At 43.4% G+C, this 13,206-nt stretch overlaps 1 protein-coding gene across 2 annotated transcripts in view; it reads left to right on the top strand.

Moving 5' to 3' along the window:
• Positions 1–7,245: 7,245 nt before the first annotated feature.
• STX3 (syntaxin 3) overlaps positions 7,246–13,206 on the top strand; it is a 122,055-nt gene continuing 116,094 nt past the window's right edge. Inside the window, exon 1 of one of the 2 annotated variants that reach the window (XM_030222160.1) lies at positions 7,246–7,481. In XM_030222160.1, coding sequence (XP_030078020.1) covers positions 7,452–7,481 — 30 coding nt within the window. In that variant the 5' untranslated portion in view covers positions 7,246–7,451. The remainder of the gene's footprint in view (positions 7,482–13,206) is intronic. The other variant, XM_030222153.1, reaches the window with a different exon arrangement.

Raw genomic sequence — 13,206 nt, 5'->3', positions numbered from 1 at the left:
TCTACATGGGAGTTCGCCAAGATTTAAATGGGAATCCTTTTTTTGTTGTTTTTTCAACCAAGAATTTACAAATCCTGGTCTTCATTTTATTTATTTGGATTTTGCTCACACCTTTTTCGGTAGCAGCTCAAGGTGAGTTACAGTCAGGTACACTGGATATTTATGTATGATATGTTGAGAATTACAATCAAGTGGGATCTGCCTATTACCTACATGCTGAATTAATGTTACTACCACTGCTCTGGACAGGGCTGCAGGACAAGACCCTAAAAGACAGAAGACACAGTTTTGCTAAAGGCCTGTTAACAACCAGGTGGCTCTGCTTGTCCTGGGAACAGTGACACAATGAATGGTGTCCTCCATTTCCCCTTTCCCCGATTATATCTCCACCTATACTCATCCCTACAGACCCCGAAATATCGGTATCCAAGGCTCCAGTGGTCCGGGCCATACCGATTACCCCAATTCATCGATTTATACACAAGGCACAGACTCGTTAAAACTTTGAGCTGCAACACAGCAGCCTCAGGCTCCCTGGTCATGTGGAGGGAGTGCTGCTTTAGCTGGCACAAACTCACACGTGCCTTTGTACTCCACCCTAACCAAGTGATTATGATGTCATAAGAGGACTCGGTTATGTGGCTGGGGAGCTTCTGTCTTGCTTTGCACTTTAGTTGTTTTCGATGCATACTAGTAGGTCTAATACCATGAATTAAAAGGGGGAGGGGAACATGTACACTGGATCTTTAAGGCTGTGGGTCAGGGAAACAAGGAGACCGAGGGCCTTGGCATAATGAGACATGCAGCTTGAAGTGTAGCTGCAAGGTGCTGCATGCTACTTACTGTATTTTGTCTGGAGTTTCCCTGAACTCTGCATTTTGATGGTGTCATCAGCACATCCACTTCCTGTGTTTTGCCGCTATTGTAGCAATCCATGTATTATACAGTATGAGGCAGAAAAGCAACATTCCAGACTTTTTTTTTGTAAAAAGTATTATGGCAGACATGTTAATCCACTTTAAAGGTGAATACATTTTAAAAAGAATATGAGGTCACACCTTTTTTAGGGGGCAAACAACTTTTCAAATCAAATCAATTTTTGTATACCGCTAATATCCCCTTTCCAGGGTTCAGTGCGGTTTACATTCTAGGTGAGACAAAAGCCGATAATGTTAGTGTGAGGTTTGAGAACAATTAGAGACCATTGGTGTAATGTATGAGACCAAAAACATTATAGGAAAGGAAAATTGATGATACTAGGAGGTAGTTGACTAGTTTTTGACTAGTTTTGACTTGAGGAAGTTGACTTTAAACATCTTTACAAAACATGTAAACTTTGTCTAATGAAAAGGTATACCTGATATTCTTTTTTTTCTTTTATGCTTATATATTGTGTGTGTGAGGGTCATGGATAAAGTGTGGACACTTGTATGGACAAAAATAAAGACACTGAAGAGAATATGTGACTGCTTTTTTGCTGCCAAAAGCCGTCTGTGATTTCCGCAATTCTTAAGTGTTCCACAACCAAAATGACTGCTAACTCCTGCCACTGAAGTAACTGATATCTTCTTAATATTCTTTGAATCTGAACATTCTTTTATTTACTTTAAATTTGCTCGAAATAACCCCATTTTGTTACTTTAAATAAAATCAATAAAAAAGATTTGAACTCAAAATATCCACATAACTATTTCATGTCAGTAAGTCCCTTATTTTGGTGGTCTTTATCCTATGCTCATCCCTTTTTTTAATTACCAATTAATTTTATATACATTTGTATAAATAATAATTTGCATCTCCCCCCCCCCCCTCTTATTTCCTCTGAAATCATTCTTCATACTGTGCTAATGCGACACATGTCTCACGGTGTCACAGTCTCCTCCCGTGGTCTCTCTTCATCTATTCATGCTGTGGGTGTTTTAAATTGCTTATAGTCTACTTATCTTCCACCTTCCACACCCTCTTCAGCTGTCTGTGTGGTATTCATAAGGGGTTTAACATAGTAACATAGTAGATGATGGCAGAAAAAGACCTGCACGGTCCATCCAGTCTGTCCAAGAAGATAAACTCATATGTGCCACTTTTTGTGTATACCTTACCTTGATTTGTACCTGTCTTTTTCAGGGCACAGACCGTATAAGTCTGCCCAATATAGCTACCGGTGGACCTGTGTGGAATCTCAGCTCAGGCCCACCCAGTTTGTCCCAATAGGATGTGCACTTTGGCGCCTTTCTGCCATGGCTCAGCTGAGCCGCCATGATGTGCAGGCAGCCAGCAGCGCTCCAGTCCTCCTCCTACCAGCCTAACTTTTATTTTTTTTTTAGTGTGGGTCCTCTCCTGATCTGGAAGTCAGTAGGCCTGGCCAGTCTAGCACTGCACTCCCGCGTCATTACTCCACTCCGATGTCCAACCATCTTAACTCTGGATTCTGCTGCTGTACCTTGCTTCCCCCTCTCCCCCCCAGTGTAGGGTTACCATATGTCCTCTTTTTGGACGTCTTCAGATATATCCTTCAGGATTTTGAATTTTTAGGGAAATGTCCTCTTTTTCTTTAATGTGACTATGATCCACACCTAGCCATATAATGAGAGAAACCACCTCTGGCCTGTTAGTCAGTCTGGGCACATGTGGGTGCTAAAGAGAGAGAAAGGTATTTCTGATCTCTTCTGTTTCCCTGCTGGTTGAATCTGTCAAAGGAATTTTGTTCGTACAACACAACTTTAAGCATATGTCATGGCTTTCATATGTATCTCAGCACCCAGCCAAAGGTGTTGAGAGATATCTGCCCTTCTGATAAGTACGCATAGGCTCTGGCTCAGTCAAACGCAAATCTGGAAGTTCTTGAAAAGTAGATTGTTTCCTGCTATACTGTAAGTAAGTCACTGTTTGATGTATATTCATTAACTAAAGGCTGCAATTAAATATTTCTTTAGCAAAGGTAGCAACCATTTTTTTTTTGTCTAAACAAATATGGTAACCCTACCCCAGTGTGTATTTCAGCGCTGCATGGCTGCTGTCAATGTCACAGCTTCTCCACTGTGCCCTCGCTGGAGCAAGATCAGCCTTTTCTTGATTTCCCTCCCACCTCGGCCACCCTCAGCACTCCCCCACGGCCCTACAACAGTACACACTGAGCGGAGAACAGTGCTCTCTGACTCTGCACTACCCTGCCACCACATGCAAGCCAGCTGTCCAGGTAAAATAAATATCATTTTTAATTTTAATGTGTATAGTGTAATGCTGGCTGGTGGTGGCTTCCTGGTGGGGGTGGGCTCTTCACTGCCTAGGGTAAAAAAAAAAATATATATATATATATTTTTTAATTTGTACCCCGTGCTTTCCCCACTCATGGCAGGCTCAATGCGGCTTGGGTACTTATTTGTACTTGGGGCAATGGAGGGTTAAGTGACTTGCCCAGAGTCACAAGGAGCTGCCTGTGGCTGCAGTGGGAATTGAACCCAGTTCCCCAGGACCAAAGTCCACCACTCTAACCACTAGGCCATTCCTACCTTTTTTTCCTTAGGCAGTGAAGAGCCCAACCCACCAACAAATACATTTTAATAGTGCCCAGGTTAACATTTAAAAAAGGTTGTAAATGTTTGTGGGTTTTTGGGTGGGGATGGTCTCTGCAGTGTCTAGGTTAAAATTAAAAAAAAAAGTTTTAAATTTAATGTAGGTGGGTCTCTGGGTGGAGGTGGGCTCTGCAATGCCCAGGACATTAAAAATAGAAAGTTTTATATTTAGTGCTGGTGTCCTTCAGAGTGGGTGGAGGAGATGCCAGACCATGGGGAGGATGGGTAGAGGGTAGGACAGGGCTGACGCTAGACTACAGAGAGGGGTGGGAGGTAGGGTAGGGCTGATGCCTAGCTATGGGATGGATGGTGGGAATGCGCTGATACCGGGCTATGGGGATGGAAAGGGGGGAGGGGTAAGGTAGAGAAGGGAAGGGCTGATGCTGGCTATGGGGATGGACTTATGTCTGGTCAAGTTTGATATGGCATAATATATATCTACAGAAAGAAAGAAGCACAGAAACAAAAGGGGTTCGCAGTTTCCACAAAAATTCAACAAAAGAAGGAAGTGGAAAATACAACTTCAAGAGATTTTATCTCTTGAAGTTGTGTTTTCCACTTCCTTCTTTTGTATAATATATATCTAAAAATATTGTTTTTCCCATTAAGTATGTATGTGCTTTATGTTGATGCAGACAGCTGTTGGGCAGACTACTTAGATATCCATCATCAAGTGCATTCTAAGACATTATTTTGTAGTATCCCAAGAAAAACTACTCATACCTGTATACATAGTGCCCACTCATATTAGCTCTGGGCCCACCCAAAATGTCAGGTCTGGCTAGCCACATACTCTGGCCGTACCAGGGGTGCTACGTGCTGGTTTCTTATTACAACGTTTCTGCTAACTCACTGAAACTGGGAATTAGAAGTTTAGTAGCAAAATGAGACAGAAAGATGATTTAAACTTATTATTTGGAACAGAAAGTAGTTTTATAATCTTTATTTTCACACAGACATCAAGACTGACTAAGTTGGCACTGCTGAGCTGAAGTTCTCTGACTCTCCTGTCAGGTGGGAAGTTTCTCGACCCCATAAAGGGGAAGCTGTCTCCTGAGTCCTAACTAGAAGCGGGGGTGGGGGAGTGGGGGTGGGGCTGTGCATTACAACTAATAATAACAAGAGGAGGTGAATAATCATGTGGATTTAAAGAATGGCTTTAATTGAATTTGACCCCCCCCCCTCCTTTACCATTTAATGTCTCCCACACATGCATGCAGCCACCTCTGGGATGGGATGTCAAGCTACCTGATACCTTTAGGAGCTTTCGGGCGTGTCAAGATTTGGTGGTTAGTGAAACGCTGTACTCTTGCTGGATGATAATATCTGAATTCTTCATTTAATATGCCTCATACAAAGAGAAAAGGGACAGTGAGGTTTTGTCCCCTGCCTACCTTGACTCCCTCTCCAAACCAGCAGAGCCTAGATAGTTTCCTCACCAGGGCCTCTTCAAATGAATTGAGGGCGGCAATTCCCGCTGCGGAGGTTACCGAAGGAGCGGATCCTCTGCTGGGACTGGAAACATCTTTATCTCCTCCCTCTGACTCCAACATTCCCCCATGCCTGGCGCTAACAGCGGCGGTGGAAGATTGTTCCCACACTACCAAACGTGCAGTGGGAGAACTCTCTGGCGAGGGCCCAGCACCGCAACAGAAACACTGGAAAGTGAGGCCCGTGGTTTAATCGGAGCCTCAGATACAACCACAACGGAGGTTAGTCTTGGAAAAATTTGGTTAACGAAATGGACATAAGATATGGTAAAGACAGTGGAAGTAGTAAAGGAAGACCTAACCACTCGGGTTAACTTGATTCAAAATGATATGAAACAAAATAGAAGAATTTAACTCTACAACGGTTAAAGACAAATTGGCTCTTCACAGAAAAATTGAGCAGATAGAGAACTATAATAGGTGTTTGAATCTGCACCTCTTGAATTTCCCAAAAGTACCGGGGTCTTTGCCTATTGACTTATTTAAAAGGTATTTGCTTGAAAATTTGAAAATACCTCAAGATGCTATTCCCCCGATCAACAAGATTTATTACCTTCCTAAAAAGCCTGGGAAAAATGAAGGGGACTTCAGAGGTGGGGGAGAAATTATTGACCTGAATAATATATCTGCTATTTTGGAACAAGCGATAGAAAACGCTATGGAGAGAGCCACATTACTAGTCTCCTTTGTATTCAAACAAGACCTTAATGCTATTTTAAGACTCAATTGTAAACACTGCAAAGAACTTTTTGGGGGTGGAAAAATTTGGGTCTGTCCAGATGTTACTAAAACAACTCAAGAAAGGAGAAAGATTTTCTTGTCTGTGAAGCATGAAGAATTGGAACTCGGAGAGGGGGGGGGGGGGAGTACATTCTTCCTTGCCTATCCATGTAAATGTTTGATACGATTCAGAGAGACAAAGTATATATTTTATACACCTGAACAATTGAAAGCATTTCTAGATTTGAAAAAGTTAAAATAATGTTGGCTAAAGTAAAAATTAGAGGCACCACACATAGCCTTTAAACATATTCAATTTTACCTATAATACTCCTATGTTATTTCCTATTTCACCCCCCCCCCCCCCAATGTATGTGGTCTAAGAAAGCTGATGCAATTTTATTTTTGTGATAATAATTTTTTCTTACTGATATATTTCTACAGCTGTGTTTCTGTTAACAAGTGAATGACTTGTAAAAATGTTGTTAAAAACTACCACAAATAAATAAATAAATAAATAAATAAAGGAGCTTTCGGGCATTGTCAATCTGAATATTTAGAGACGGGGGGGGGGGGGGGGGGGGGGGGGGGAGGGGCGGGTTAGGAAAAACAAGACTGACTCCGTATCCCGTGACTTGGAATTGGTTGACAGCTCTCAAAAGAGAGAAGTCACAGTTTTGGTCTATTAGCATCAGTGTAAAGCAATCATGTCCACTAGCTGACTCCCAGCAAAGCGTTGATAGTGGTGTAGAGGCTGGAGACAGAGCAGTTTGTGCTGGTGGGGAGGAATGAACAAACTACACAATAGTCCCCGGCTCGCCCGCTGCTGAATCTATGAGACTTGGAGGGGACGGGATTAGTAACGGACGGGAGATGTCTTTTTAAACATTTGCTTAGCTTGCTAGTGCACAAGTAGATGGAAGGAAGGAAGGAAGAAAGAAAGAATTCCTAAAGAGAGCGTTCAAGATGAACGTGAGTAGATTTGCACTCAGAGCTCACCTCAGTTCTAAAGAGCTTTAAAGGTGAATGTGAGTAGATTTGCACTCAGAGCTCACCTCAGTTCTAAAGAGCTTTAAAGGTGAATGTGAGTAGATTTGCACTCAGAGCTCATCTCAGTTAATGGAACAGAAGTTAGGAGAGCCAGATACAAAATACTTCAGAGTTAGCATACTATTATATTACATATACAACTTTGCAACTTGCTCCAGCTGCAAAAAGTAGGAGCCCATGAACAGACAAGCAGGAGACAAAGAAGACAGGGGATAGTTAGCCTTAGAAAGAAGGCATTCTTAGCACAAGCTCTGCCCTGCGCTTCTCTAAGGAATGAAAGACAGTGTATGGGCTTTAGGTGGCCCTTGGAGAGCAGGAGTTGGGGATTAGCCTGGGGGGGGGGGGGGGGGGGGGAGGGAGAGAGAACATGTTCAGTACTACAGGATCAGGACGGCTGAAAGCTAACACTCCTCCTCCCCTGGAGTGAGTAAGGGAAAGGTAACGACAGAGGAAGGAGCCTAGCCCTGCCCTGACTTCTGCAAGGACTTCCTGGACCCACGGGGCTCCTTCCTGTAATCTCTCTGGAGTCTGGACCTTTCTCCTGGGGATAGGAGGGGGGTGACTTGAGAGGGGTCCCCAGGCGACTGGCTGCCTCCCCCTCCGGGGCTCATCTGGGACCATGAAGGACCGGCTGGAGCAGCTGAAGGCGGTGAGTGAGAAACCGAGACTGAGCGACTCCCTCTTTCTAGTTTCTGTTGACTGCCTTTGCCATTCATGGGAAAGTAGGCACAGCAATGAAATGCAAGAAAAAGCAGGAGAGAAGAAGGGCAGCTGGATCACCTGGCACAGGCTGCACTTGCTCATTTACTCAGCTGCTCCATTTTTTTCTGTTTATGTAAGCCAACAGTCATTTACTGGGACAAGACCAGTTTGTGTGTGTGTCTAGAAATAAACAGCCCCAGTGTCCTTCCTGATTCTGACACTGTGGGAAGCAATGGGTCAGACATGTTGTCTACAGTAAGTCTTGAAGATACTAAGAATTCAGAAATATACAAGAGCTGAGAGGACAGGCTAAACTTTTGCCCCTTTACTCAGGCTCCATAATTCTGTCAGTGTTTGAGTGGATCATGTGTATAAAATATATATTTAGATCTGTTTATATTTCCTGGTATCCTATAGATTAACCCGCTCCCTCCCTTTACACACAGGTAGCAGGCACTGGCAAAACAAGCCCAAATGTGTCTGTGCAAGGAACATTGAGTGTGAAAGAGAAGGGAGACAGATGAAACGTGAGATAGTATATGTGAAAAATAAAAATACAAGGGGAGCATTGCTAGGAGTGTGACCGAGTTTAATCCTTTAATACTGACTCCTGCCAGACTCCCAGCAGGATTAAACCCTGAGCTGCCTACATGTTCTCTGAAGGGGGCTTAGAGGGTTTTAAGAAGGGAGAAATCTGTCTGGAATGGCCACCTACCTGTTTTGTTTTATTTAAAGAGTAATTCCCTCTCATGGGAAGGAGTTTAAAGAGCTCGTCAGTTTGGTCCATCAATAAACTTATTTGCTTTGTTAGTTGTTTTTAATTCTGCAGTTTCCTTCTGCTTTGTTGGACTTTAGCTGACTAGGAAACAGTGAGCCTTCCTTTGGAAGTACCTGGCGTTTTCCATTTTCTTTTTAAATCCATTGGCTGGGACTTAAGAAATTGCAACTTCTCCTGGAATCCAGCTAGAGCTAGCTTTCATGCTGCCATTGCATAGTTAGACCCAGGAGGGGAGGGGGGTACCAGGGCAATTACCTCCAGCCTGCCTGAAGCTGAATGGAGCCCCTTCACTCTCTGTCCTAAGCCTTGGTGTGTTTAACATTTTGACTTATTCTTGCTGTACACCAGCTTGAGCAAATTCCTTCAAAAAGGTGGTAAATATATTCTAATAATAATAAATTAACATCAGCCCTGTATACGTCAGGGATTCTGATTATAATGATTATTAATTTATAAACCATGTCAAAGCGATAAACTACATAAAATATCTAAAAATATGGCACCACCTTAACTTACAAAAAAAAAAAAAGAAGCAGGAAAGCAGATTAGTCCAGTACAGACATGGAAAAGGTGTCTGAGTATATATAAAATACTTTTCTATGACTTATGGCTGCAAAATAAAAGGACCCTTTTAAGAAGCTGTGGTAAAAAGTGGCCTGCAGTAGTGTGGGCAAGTGGGATTACCATACGCTGAGTCCACTCTTTACTGCAGCGGGGAAACCCTGTTTTTAAATTGAGGTCCTTAATGGCTGTGCGTTAATTTTCCAATTGGCGATTGGCCATTTACTACCTGAGCTCTTACTGCCAGCTATTATAAGAGCTCACATGCTACTCTCGTGGTAATCGGGCAACATGGCGGTGATGGACATGCGCTGCCCAATTACCGCTGGGAATGCCTACTCCCTGCCCCCGTGCTAGAAAATAAAAATGATTTTCTAGTGCGGGAAATGGTGTGCTCCAAAAACAGAATGGTAGTCCTTTTCTCCTGTGCACTACCTCTGCGGTAGCCCTACCGCCATTTTGTAAAAGGGTCCCCCCCAAATATGACCTCTAGGAAAACATCACTACAGGCATCTTTTATCAAGCCACGCCAGCGGTTCCTGCATGGCAATGCCGATGGAGCCCATTCAAATTCAGTGGGCTTTGTCAGCATTACCGTACCAGGAGCTGCTACAGCGGCTCGGTAAAAGAGGCCCTAAAGTCGCAGGTCCATTCTGATCTTTATAGTAAGACAGAATTTTAGAAATGGCAAGACTTTCATCGTACAAAATAACCAGTAACAGTAGAAATCAGAATTCAGTTTCCATCACACCTGACATAACACGAAAGCCCTGTTTTAACACCTCCCTCCCTAAGATGGAATGGCAAAATATGAGCCATTCTGAACTTTAAAAGCTCAGTTTCTCAAAAATTAAGCAGTCGCCAGTGGTGTCGCTAGACGTTCTTTGGATGGGCCAGAGCCCAAAGTGGGTGGGCACACCCTATTCCCCCCCCCCCATGTGATCCCAAATTCAATAAATACTTGAGCCGGTGGGGATCCCCAAGCTCCAACAGCTGAAGAGGTCCTGCTCTAGTGGCCCAGAACGTTCCCATACTTGCTGCAGCTGGTGGCACTCTCTGTGGGCTGCCACCAAACTGGCCATTCTCCCTTCTGAGCATGTGCAAAAACTGAGCATGCGGGGGGGGGGGGGGGGTAGTGAGCCAAGCGCAGCAGCAGCCCATAGAGGGCTCTGCCAGCTGCAATGAGTACTGTAGCAGTCTGAGCCACTAGAGCAGGACCTCTTCAGCTGGCTGGGCTTGGGGATCCCCGCCAGCCCCAACAAGGGTGCCACAATTTTGGATGGGCCTGACCTCAAAGTGGGTGGGTCCAGGCTCACCCATGTCTACGCCACTTTCAGCCATATGTTTGAACTTCTGTAACTTTATTTTTTCCACATAAAAGGATGTGGTTTGGGCTGTTGTATTACAAATTGTTTGCTCTAGTAAGAATTCATTAAAACCTCATTTTTTGTTTCTGGTGACTTTAGTCATGTTTCTCCAGAAACGGTCACAACTATCTTTTCCTGAACAGTGTGTACTGCAGTCATCTGGCTTCTTCTGTTTGGCTATTGTTGGTTTTGAATTTCTGTAAGCTGAAATTTTTCTGCTGAATATAGAAAATCACACTAAAAAAAAAAAAGTCTTTTCCTGGAATGGATAGGAGCAAAAGTTAGATCCATGTTTCTGCTGCTTAAATGGTATCAAATGATAAAACCTTTGCAGCTACTAGACACTGGATGAATGTTTTTTGTTTTTCATTCATGGGGGAGGGTATTTGGAACACTTGCCTGCTAAGACAGAAAAAAATGTCTGTATTCTCCCAGGGTGTCCTTGTGGTCTCTGTGGGATGTAAATGTGTCTAATGGCTGTATTTTAGTAAGTGCAGTGTGATCTTTGGGGCTGCCCTCCTGCTCATGACAGATTATTTTACAGGGAAGAGGTGGTGCTATGGCTTCCACTGCATGCAAATCTGTCTCGTGAATATTCATGGTAGATATCCTGAAAAGCTGACTGGCTGGGGTGCCTCCAGGGCCAGGTTTGGGAACCACTGGCCTAATGGTTAATGCAGTGGACTGAGATCAATTCCCACTGCAGTTCTTTGTGACCCTGGCTAGTCACTTAACCCTCCATTGCCCCAGGTACAAAAAAAAACCCCAAACAAACCGATAGAGAGCCCACTAGAAACAGAGACAGTACCTGCATATAATGTATGCAGCGCTATGTACGTCTAGTAGTGCTATAGAAATGATTAGCAGTAGTAATTCATCAGTAATGGCCCCCATGCAGATGAGCTTACAGACTACTTTTTGGCTAAAGTGGTTGATCTTTTCTTGACTCTTGGCGTTCTAAATGATGGGCATCGACAGATAACTGATTTGTGAGGTGTGGTAATGTGGATTTGGTGGTATCATCTGTGGCGTGAAATTGTCTTTTCAGATTCAAGCTTAGTCTGTGGTTCCATTGTTGGGGTTTTTTTTGTAATCTCTTTGCTGATTTCATACAGTGTTTTGTGTCATTTTCTTCCTTAAGTTGGTTTCCACCCTGTCCATGAATCACTTGTACTGACTTCTTTAAGTTATTGAACTGTGCTCTATTTAGGTTTACCAGTCTGGAAACCCCTAGCCACCTGCCTAGGGTTACCCCATGGCCAGTTAGAGGGTCTCTCCCCAGCACAGCTGAGGTCTGCCTGCACCTGCCACTCATGCTCTACACTAGCACCCTCCTCCCACTGACTGGGTCACAACCGCCTCTGGGCGAGTCTCCCGCTCTCAAATTATCCCCAGTGATTTCTAAGTTATGGGCCACACTCCCAGTAGTCCCACAGTTCCCAGAAAACACTCACAGACCCAACACACAAACCACCAGCATTCTTTATCAGTCCAGACAGGCAGAATGAACAAACAATTGTGTTTATTCTCATAAAAATATTGAACAGTGGAACAAAAAATGTGAAATAGCAAACAACAACAGGTAACTGAAATAAGGATCAATTAGAAAACTAACTAAACATCTATATACTGGCTAAACAGTACCTGGGAAGATCAGGACGTATAATTGTTCACAGAGCCTTAGCAAACAGATCTGTCTGCCTCTTCTTCCAGGCTAAGACTGAAGCAACAACAACTGCTGGGTAATTTCAAAACTCCAGGCCAATCAGAGCCCAGTCAACAAATTTTAAAGGAAAAGAACATTCAGTTCCCTATAACAGCTTTACAGCAAAGAAAAATCACCCACTGACCAAATAGGAGTTGTACACTTCAGGACATAATTTAAACAAGAAAATACATTTTGCAGGCTTAAAACATATTGTTTCTTCACACAGTCTCTGTGGTGCATTTTCAGTACTCTGCTGTGTGTCATCCCTCAGACTGTGGGTTTAAAGATTGGATCACTCTAGTGTTGTTTTCACTGGTTACTTGTCTTCTCCCGGATTTGTAGAATGCTCTACCTAGACCATTACAAGTTGAGGACAACTGAGATTTAGCAAACTGTTAAAAGCTCATTTGTTTGCGCTGGTCTTTGGGTAGAGCAGGCCTTGTTTAGATTTGGGTCAGGAGCTGCTGTAGTTCTGTCAGAACAGCTGTGTTCTGACAGAACTACAGCAGCTCCTGACCCAAATAAACAGCTGTGTTTATTTTAATGTTATAGTTGTTGTTCTATTGATTTTATTGAGAATATATTTTGCGTTCACCTCTTAGATCAGTGTTTGTAATGAGATGGTTGATCTTGAATTTGTTTTGGAAAAGTTATCTTTATTAACTGCTTCCACACCTTTAAAGATTTACAAAAGCTGAGAAGCTTACATTTTTAAAACCGGTAACAAGAGGTAGATGTCTATATTTGCATTGATTTTTTCCCAAATACTTCCCCGCCCCCCTTCTAATGATCATTACAATGCATCGGTATGTCCTCTTCATACTCAGTTCTTAGGAAGGAGTAGCCAAATGGTCAGTGCAGTGGACTGAGATACTGGTAAACTGGGTTCGATTCCCACTACAGCTTTTTGTGATCCTGAACAAATTACTTAACCCCTCCATTGCCCCACGTACAGAACTTGATTGTGAGCCTGCTAGGGACAAAGAAAGTACCTGCATATAATGTGTGCAGCACTACGTACATCTAGTAGCGCTATAGAAATGATAAGTAGCAGTAGTAGTTTTTTGAAGTCGGTCAGTGTCTCATCTACTCAGAAGGGCCCTTTTACTAAGCTGGTTAAGCATTAAGGCATGCTCAACACAGGGAAAAATGGCCTAAAGTGTGTGGTATTTGAGCCAGGAGCGTAGCCAGACTTCGGCGGGAGGGGGGTCCAGAGCCTGAGGTGAGGAGGCACATTTCAGTCCCACCCCGGTGCCGC

Source organism: Microcaecilia unicolor, chromosome 1, assembly GCF_901765095.1.
Source record: "Microcaecilia unicolor chromosome 1, aMicUni1.1, whole genome shotgun sequence".
NCBI lineage: Eukaryota > Metazoa > Chordata > Amphibia > Gymnophiona > Siphonopidae > Microcaecilia > Microcaecilia unicolor.
The sequence above is the reverse complement of the archived record's forward strand: the minus strand, read 5'-3'. Positions and strand labels throughout refer to the sequence as shown.